At 42.9% G+C, this 9289-nt stretch overlaps 1 protein-coding gene across 6 annotated transcripts in view; it reads left to right on the plus strand.

The window, feature by feature from the left end:
• Positions 1-9289, plus strand: part of UNC5C (unc-5 netrin receptor C) — a 250298-nt gene that overhangs the window by 191263 nt on the left and 49746 nt on the right. For 5 of the 6 annotated variants that reach the window (XM_080591059.1, XM_080591058.1, XM_080591057.1 and 2 more), the window contains exon 4: positions 4536-4639. In XM_080591059.1, the coding sequence (XP_080447185.1) occupies positions 4536-4639 (104 nt within the window). Of the gene's footprint in view, positions 1-4535; positions 4640-4704 lie in introns of those variants that run through there. The other variant, XM_080591062.1, reaches the window with a different exon arrangement.

The following is a 9289-nucleotide window of genomic DNA, read 5'->3' on the forward strand; positions in this document are numbered from 1 at the left end:
TATGGATGCCTATATGTACTGCCTGTAAGAAGTAAACTGTCATATATATGTACTCCTTGTGAAGGTCTTCATATTCTTAAAAACTTCTTTCTCTGACGACAGACATCAAATGTATGTTCTTCTCTCAATGGGCATAGCTAACAGGAAAGTTGGATAAAAAATAATGTGGCTTTTCTTTTTGCATTCTTAAAGCTTGCTAATTTTTTTGAAATATATTTATAGAAGGAAAGTTGGAGTTACTAGAAGGAGCACAGAATAAAGAGTCTTTAAGGTCTACCAAGGGCAGAAATCCATCTTTCTCTGACAGTAATGCAGCATTGTTCTGTTCATTTCTGGTTTACATCTAATTCCTGTCTGACAAGTGTCCGTTTTTCATTCTCATTCATTAGTCACCCTTGCATTAGCACTGACTTGAAGACATCTGACCTGCCTCTTATCACGTTTCTCAGAAATGATAAAAGATATCCTTAAAGTTTTACCCACCCACCCATCACAGCAAAATACAGAGTAACAGAAACGAGATAAAATACATTTGGTAAAAAAAAAAAAAAAGAAGAAGAAAAAAAGAATAAGGTCATTCTTTGCTCTTTTGTAGAAGATGACAGGTAGAAAATGAACTAAGGACATGCTATGAGTGTGTATGGAAACTATTATCTTTAGCAGGTGAAAATGCAACTTTTGAGCTGTTTGTAAGCTAAATATGCATTAAACTTAAAAGGAATTTAACAATGCATCGAAATTAAGCTCTAATGCCCTTCTTCCCCAAAAGCATAGAAATTCAGGAATAAAGTTAACAATATGGCATACACTGAGATTTTGATTTCCCATTACACTATTTCAGTTTTATGCTTGTGGAAATTCTCTCATTTCAATGCAGCTCTGAATGCAGCCATCTGTCCTTAACAGAGAGGCTTGCACAGAAGTATTTCAGGAGTCTCGGATGAAAGTCTCGTCTTAAGTATGCTGTAAATGTGCTGCAGTATATGCCACAAGAGCCCCCTCTGAATTTACTAAGACTCTACGTTAGTAAAGAAAATAGTCTAGCTCAAGGTGGCGGACCAGAATTTTAATTCTTCTCCTTGCTTTCTTTTTATGAAGAAAGCCTTGAAGAGAAGTTAGAGGCAGGGGGAAAAACCTGATGGTGGTACAGGCCGTCCCCCGGGCCTGGCGGTGACGTCCTCACCTGTGGCTGGTTGCAGTATATGAAGGAGCCCACAAGCAGAACAAGGTGGACCTTTCAGCACCGCTTCCCACCAGGGCTTGCTCCACTCCGAAGTGATGAGCTGTGGCAGCAATGCTACCTGTATAATACGAGTATCGCTAATGCAATCAGGGATTATTCTTCGTTACTAAAATTATAATGGAAAGAAAGTGCAGATGCACTAAATAAGTGTCTCTCCGTATTGAGGGTGAGGGGGGAGAAGGCTCTCTCACCATCATGTTAACAAGGCTGCTGCTGACCTGAAGCTTTAATAATTCACACTGCCTCTTCACAGACAAAGAGGTCATGACAGAGAATGGATCAAACGTTTTATTGTTGTGTTGGGTTTTTTTAAGGCATATTTTCTGAAGATTGTTAAAACTTTTTTTTTTTTTTTTTAATGGGATGTATTTTATTTGTCTTTTACCATTCTTTGGGAAAATGTGCCCCTTCTGTCCTTGCTTGCAAGCAATCGTAACTTCTATGACACTTCCGAAAAGTGACAAATGTGTTTGAAAAGGCTCCCTTTGGAAAAGATCCAAAGTCCCTCAGTACATTAGCAAGCTCACCCACTCCTGGTTGATAGTGTGAAGTTGCCGTGATGACTGTAACTGTTAAATGGAAAAGGAAGCTGAAGACTGAAGAATTAGAAGGAAGTCTTTATCTACAGAAATCACGCTGCAAGGGCCATAGGAAAAAGGAGTCATTTCAAAACTCAGTGCTGTCCCAGCAGGGACTTTCATGATAGCTACAGAAGGTGAGGAAATTGTTTGCCCAGGCCCTCCACTTCTTCACCATTTAAAAACCCACCTTATTAACTTGCTTGTCTTTTGCAACCAGTGAACCTTATGCCTGCTTAGGTAAGAAGCGCCCGGCACAGCTGCCATCTGTAGCTATTTGTAGGTGGCAGGGCTGCAGCGGAAGGTGGTGGGTAGCTCTGGCTGCATAAAGCTGTAAACGTGGGAGGGAGCTAACAGAACAGGGGATAAAAGCTCCCAGTCTTGTAAATACACAATTATGTACTTTTTTTTTTTTTTCTTTTCGAAATGAGTATCATTTACTCAACAGTATCTAATGGCTCCTTTGAGAACATTGCTGTCTATTATGTCAAGGCCCCTACTTAGCGTATTTTTAGTTTGTGGATCATTGACCCACTGGAAAGCAGTGGTGCTGCTCAAGTGCTTCACGCCAGGCGAGGCTCTGCAGCGTGGGAGGGGAGCTGGGGGAGCCGCATCCCAGGGGATTCCTCTCGCCTCCCATAACTGTACTGCGGCACTTCCCAGGGAAAACAGGCCATGCGTACCTAGCAGTTCCAGCTGCTGAGAATAAAGAGGGTAAAGTGTTAGGTTTTTTGTTTGCTTTTTTGCTTTTTTTTTTTTTACTGTTATTACACATTTTTAGACTTAATGCTGTTTACTTTTGTTTGCATTAAAATTGGTGGGTTTTTTTTGGAGGTGAGCATTTCGTGAGTGAGGTGATTGCTGTGCACACGTGAGGCTGCTGGAAACTTCAGAGCTCTATTAATGTTTCAGGAAGGTAGGGAGGACAGTAAATCAATGTGTCAAGGAAAAGCCTCGGATTATTATCTGTCTAATCTGGCTCTACTGTATTCATCCCTCCATATCTGAACACATGAATGCTATTATTAATGAGCCATTTATTGCTGTGCTTATATTCTTCTATTACAAGCAGTATAATAACTTTCTCACTTATCCTCATGATATTAGAGCACAGTACATCTGTTATAATTGTCCATAGCAAGTACATATGTGTTCATTATGTGTATTAAAGTATACCTGATGTGGAGGGAATTCTTCTCCACTGGAGATATCTGTGGAACTAGCAGTAATATAGTCCGAGTTATCTCTGATCTAAAGCAAACCGCTTTAACCCAGCATTACATGTGCCCAGGATATGTACCAAGCATAAAGGATCTGTGAGGAGCCTGGACCACAGGAAGAGTGTCGTGTCCCAAGAAATCTAGCAGCTCCTGAAAGATCTGCCCATCTGTGCATTTAACGTGCAGAAGTACAGTGAGCAAAATCAGGGGGTTGTGCTTGGAGTGACTCCCACCCACAGAGGGGATCTGGAGCATTTTGTTGTTACCCAAATTGAGCTGTACAGCCCTGGCTAGCCTGTCAGAGAGAGTGGGATGAAGCTGGTAATGCTGGGGCTGGCAACACCGTGGGAGGTACATACAGGTGTCAGGGACAGACCTAATCTCTCCGGTTGTCTTGCTGTGATTCCTCTCACATGAAGTAGCCTCGCTGGCCCAGAGTACCACCAGTGTGTCAAGGATGCCAACAGACACAACCAGGCGAAGCTTGACATGTCATCCAACAAAATCACCAGTTCTGTCTTCCATGTCGTAGGTTAAAGCCCCCTACATCAACATCTGAGGTTAAAATGGTGGATTTTTTTGCTCGTTTTCTAAAGCCAGCCCGGCTCTTTGATCTGGATTCCAACATGGCCCCGTGCCCACCTGCAGCAGGAACAGGCAGCAGGGGAGAGTGTCCCCAGCTGCTACTGGGGCTGAATGCTCACCTTTCCCTCTCCACCCTGGCACAATGAAGAGTGTGTCAAACCATGGTGGAAACGTGGATCCAGTGGTAAGATAGGAAATTCCCAAGTCCGTTTTACCACCGATGCAAATATGTTACAAAAGTGTACAAGAAATGCCAAAGTGAACTGCTCCAAGATCAGGAGACACATTTGGTGTTGTCTCTGCCTGTGACATTTCTGTGGTGCTGTGCAGGGAACCAAGCATGGTTCAGCTATACGTTATGGCTAGCGTTATCTATTTAGTGTTACAGGGATAATGAGACAGTGAAGACAAAGTAGCTAAAGCTGTAAAGTTAACGTTTATAAATTAAAAATGGCAGCACAAACACTTTAAATTATGAGTTTAGGATAACTCAGCTTATGTGCTTTAGTTTTACAGGTTCTTATAATTTCCTTTAACTTTCTTTAGTGATTCACTGGCATAGCTTAGCAAACATAAATTACCTGAAGATGGGATTTCTTTTTCCTTTTGTTCTGTGTCTGACTGAACATGACCTTTCACAGCGAGGCCTTGGTTCTTGGCTGGGTTCACGTGTACTACCACAATATAAATAATAAATCCACTATGAAACCTCTGACCATTTAATGCTTGAATGAAGTGAAAACATGTCTCGGTGTTGAGTGCTCCACTTTCCAGGGAGCAGATATGCTATTTTCTCTGTTTAGTAAGACCTCTCACATCTTAGGCAGTACAGCAATCACATGTGATACGCACCACCAGCTATTAATACTACTAATTTGCCTCCTTCTCCCCCTCTTTCTCCCTCCCCAGATCTCCGGAAGACTTTTGAGCAGGAGCCCCTGGGGAAAGAAGTGTCCCTGGAGCAAGAGGTCCTGCTCCAGTGCCGTCCCCCTGAAGGCATCCCAGTAGCTGAGGTGAGCAGCAGTGGCATTTTGCCCCAAGCAGCTGGCATTTGGGTATCCTAACTGAGGCCTGATCGGTGGCTAATGGGGCGGGGAATGAGGGCATGTCGTGATGAATGGATGGTAACGGAGAGCTGACTGCCTGCTGCTGGTAGACAGGATTGATCGGGAACTGATTAATGGCTTTGGAAGCGATTAAGGTGTCTTACTGGGCAGAGCTATAGGAGGTTTGGTTTCAGGTTTTTGTTCTCTGTCAGAAGTCGTAGTTATAACTGGAGTCCAAAGGACACATAGCTGGTGGGGCACACTAATACCATCCTATTATCTTTCCTTGGCCTTTTAAAGAAAAGGCCATTTCAGTTATCGAAAGAGGCATCTTTCAAACACGCTATAAAGACATTTTAATTCTTTGTTTGCTAGATTTTATTTCCCTCACATGTTTGTGCATATACTTGTGTGTGCACCGGCTGGCCAGCTAGGTGCAAGAGGATGTATCGTGGTCCAGTGTGGGTTCCCAGGTGAGGCAGCACAAGGTGGGGGCAAGTAGGGGACGCATCTGCAAAATAATCCATTTTCTTAGGCTTATCTGTATTTCTCACTGGCATTTAAGTAATAGAGAGTGGGTAGCCTTCCATCCACCTGGCAGGAGCAAATCTACTCTTCACCAAAATACGTGCCCCCGGGCAGCAGCAGGTTGCTCTGCCTAAGTGGCTCGAGCCGAAGATGGCTTCGGCTCATTGCTCACGGGAGGGGGGTTTCTGAGTCACAGGGGAGCACTGAAATCCTAAATCTGCTTCTGCTATTAAGAGAAAAATTGATTGTTAATGATGGTAATTCCCCTATCTGAATTCTCCTCGGTCTTCCTCTGCCGCGCAGAGAAGGAACTGTTGCCAATTTGCATTAGGATAAGTTAGGCTGTCATGGCTAAGTAGCAAACTGGTTGTCACTCAGAGCTGATGACTGATTTCTCAGGAGACAAAACTTTAAGCGTTACCTCCCCAAGTTCAGGTTTAGTTGGAATTGCAGAAAAGTGTCCACAAATATCAGAGGGAATAATTAGCATAGATTTCTCCTCTTTCCTTTTTCCTTAGGCTGTTTTCTTTTGCCTTTAAGATTCCCAAAACTGTAAAGAGCATTTAGGTCTGCTGAGCCAGCCTGCTGACAACCTCAATGTTAATCAGTTGGCTTTCCCCAAGAACTTATCAGCTTTTTTTTTTTTCCTTTCAGATGCTCCTTTACCTCAAATCAATTTGCCATTGTGCCTTGATGAGTATTTGAAATGGGATAGGCTACTGGAGGTGCAGATCATTACCTTTGCTAGAAACTGAGATTGGTCATGACAGGTAGTTTTTTTGAGTGTGGTGTTACAAGCACCTCCGAAATGTTGGCGGTGAGCACAGGTATTCCCATGGAAAGGTCTGTAATGCCTGGTCAGGTGGCCAGGACCCAAACAGCATGATTTAGCATGCTATGTGGAAGGAGAGCTCTCTCTGCTGTTACAAAAAATTCTGCATGAACCATTACTACTTGTAACTGTTATTCTGAAGTCAAATAATATCTGTCCTCCTTCCACCAAGCAGCTGTAAAGGCAAAAAAAAAAAACGTGCTGCACTTGCCATGTCTGCTTCCTAGTACAACATCTCCCAAGGAAGTGATCTCTGAAAAGATCCCCTGTGAGCTGCTTTCATAATAATTGCACTTTTTCCTGCCTCCAAGTATCCTGGCTCACTTTGTCAATAGCAGAGATTCATGACTCTACATTAACAGGCTCTGAATCTTATTTGTACCGTGGTCAGGGCAGACACCAATTAACACTTGGCAGGCTCCAAAATCATATACTCCCCATCTGACATTCAAAAGAGCCATTCTCAATGTTGTATTTTTTTTTTCTCTTCTGACTTTTGAAGTCGGGAGGAGATCAAACACCCAGATTGGACAGCCGCCTAATACAGCCTCTTTGTAGATTCTTTCCAACACTATTAAAAGAACAAAGACCTGAACACTAATGAATATGAATACCTTAATGTGACACTTTATTGCAGCCACTTGGTGAAAGCTGGTAAGATAAATTTTAAAAAATGGCAAGATGAAAGGTAACTTGGTGGGTTGAAGGATTACATGATTATTTTAATTTAGAGATGAATGAGTTCTTTGTTTAAGACTTCATTTATTTGTTCAGAGAAGTTTCTGACATGGTGGTACAGGTAACTAAGTAAGAAAGGACTTGGGAGAAGGCAGGCAGCAGACTGAGGCTTTTTTGCACACTGGAGAAAGTCTGGTTTGATTCCAGGTAGAGTAGGGTGTCATAAATGCTGCAGCTATCAGCAGTATTTCCAAATGCTTTAGTGACCATGTACCTCAGACTCTTCCCGCTCTGGGCACTATGTTGTGTTTTGGTGTTGTTTTTTATGACTTACTGGCTTCTGCAGCAGTCACTGGCTTTAGCAACGAAGAGGGAAGAAAAGGTTACACTATGAAACTGTACAAAATACACATTCAGTGTGACATCATGTTGGAGTCCAGAGTCCTGGAGTCTTCCACTTGTTTTTTGTTTGTGTTTTTGTTTGTTTGTTGTTGTTGTTGTTTCTCTTTTTATTAATTATTATTTAATTCTGATTAATCAATTAAATTTTATTTATTTATTTCTCCTGGTGTTTCCAAGTGGTGGGAACAACCACGCTTAGGGATAAATTCTTTTCTCCTTTTGGTAGCGAGGGAATTTAGTCCTATAATTGCCAGCATATTTAATTGCAGTTAACTGTGTAGAGCTCTTATGGATCAATGCTGGAGCAGTTCATGTTATTGAAAGGCTGAAGCACATAACAGCATTCAGCTGCTCGAGAGGGCAAGAAGGACAAAGATCGAGATGGGCAGGCAAAGCTTTTAAAGCAGCACTTACCAGTCCCTCAGATCCACTAGGACATGATGAGCATTAGTGTAGGCTCAGATCATGGCCAATGAAAAGAAACTTCAAGATCCGAACAGAAGAAGAAGATAAGGGTATGTGTTAAACTACACCAGCCTCATGTGCTGAGGTCAAATCAAAGTACATCCTGCTTGTTCACTTGGGACAAAGAAAGAAGCAGAGGGTTTGCTTGGTCACTAGGAAAATCAGATCAGCTTCTCTGTGGTCATATACCTCTACCCACCAGCCCTGACCAGCATCTGTGCCAGCTGCTCCATGGCATACGTACCTACTCCTAGCATTATAGCCGATATCAAGCTGAACCTACCTACAGATTCTGAAATACCTGGGGAAGTGTTTTGCCTTTTCCTATACCTGGCCCTGATGAGCAGGCATGGTTACACTGAGGTTTCCACATGCAGCAGAAGGGTAAAGAGGCAAATTCACATTGGCCTACCTTGAAGAAAAAAAAAAAAAAGAGAGAAAAAAAATGGAATGAGAGGAATGGAAATGAAAACAAGCAAAAACACTAGCTCCATGCTTCCTTGCCCTGTGCTTTTCGTCAGCGGAGAGGAATAGGACAAGGCAGTGAGATAAGCAGTTTGGCCCGACAGAGTCATCGAGAGCTGCCAGTGCTAGGCACTGCTGGAGATTAGGCAGTCCCAGCTCCCTGGTGTCACGCAAAATGTCCATTTCAGTTCGACTCTGTTTCACATGTGCATTTTTTCAAACTTAACCTGAGAAGCCAGGAACAATCCCATTCTGCAGTGCTCCGACAGGAATGACAGAATTATTAGCAATTAATCCCCTATTTCATTTAATTTGTTCTTTGAAAGATGCCAGCATCATATTGCACATGGCAAAATACAGTCAGAGGCACCGAGTCACAGCAAATTAGGTCACTGAGATAGGATATAGATCAAAGCATCAATGAGATGTAAGATTGGTTAATACGCCATAAGCTGCTAGACGAACTTCTGCATTGAGATGTGTGATTTGCTGCACCTTCACCAGGGGGATAATTGCTTCTTTAATTATAATTGAAGTGTTTCACGGAGGAGTTTAACTGGAGAGCAGGGTGCAGCATGCAGTTTGGTGACCCATTTGAGTTTAAAACATGACATAGTATTTATCCACATCCACGTCTCTAATTAGGAATTAGCGCAAGGAGGAAAGCATCCCTCTGTCAAGAGGCAGACCGAGGTGTTTTGCTGAGTCAAGATGACTGTGACATGGGCTTCGTTGAGCTGTCGTTGCATGGGGAAAACCTGGTGGAGGCTGAAGACTTCTTTAAATAGGCAGCATCAGGTGGCTGCTCCATCTAATTGATTGATAATACGACTGCTGTTTGCCTCCTTTCATGAGAGATGCTTATATTTTGCTACAGTTGTCCCTTAATTGGAAGTTCATGTGTATGCATTTCCATGCAGGTGTGTGTCACTGAGACAGAGTTTATATTCCCAGCAGGAAAGTGAGCTTAAAGAGAAAGAGAGTGGAGCAGTTTGTGGGCACAAATACTAATTAGCTGGGAAGCAGCACTGCCCTTTGCAGTGCCTTGCAGCACACAGCTGAATGCCTTCAGGTGTCAGCAGGAGGAAGACGAGGAAGGGGGACATGGATTTGTCTGTGGGAGGAACACAACCCTTTTTCTCTCTTTTGCTACCAAATTCCAGCAGAGGCTTCAACCATCGGTGCTCCGTGCTCATCTCTGGTGTTGGTCGGTGATGTACATTGCCTCTCCTGAATCAAATCGTGTG

Source organism: Anser brachyrhynchus (genome assembly GCF_964034855.1).
Source record: "Anser brachyrhynchus genome assembly, chromosome: 4".
NCBI lineage: Eukaryota > Metazoa > Chordata > Aves > Anseriformes > Anatidae > Anser > Anser brachyrhynchus.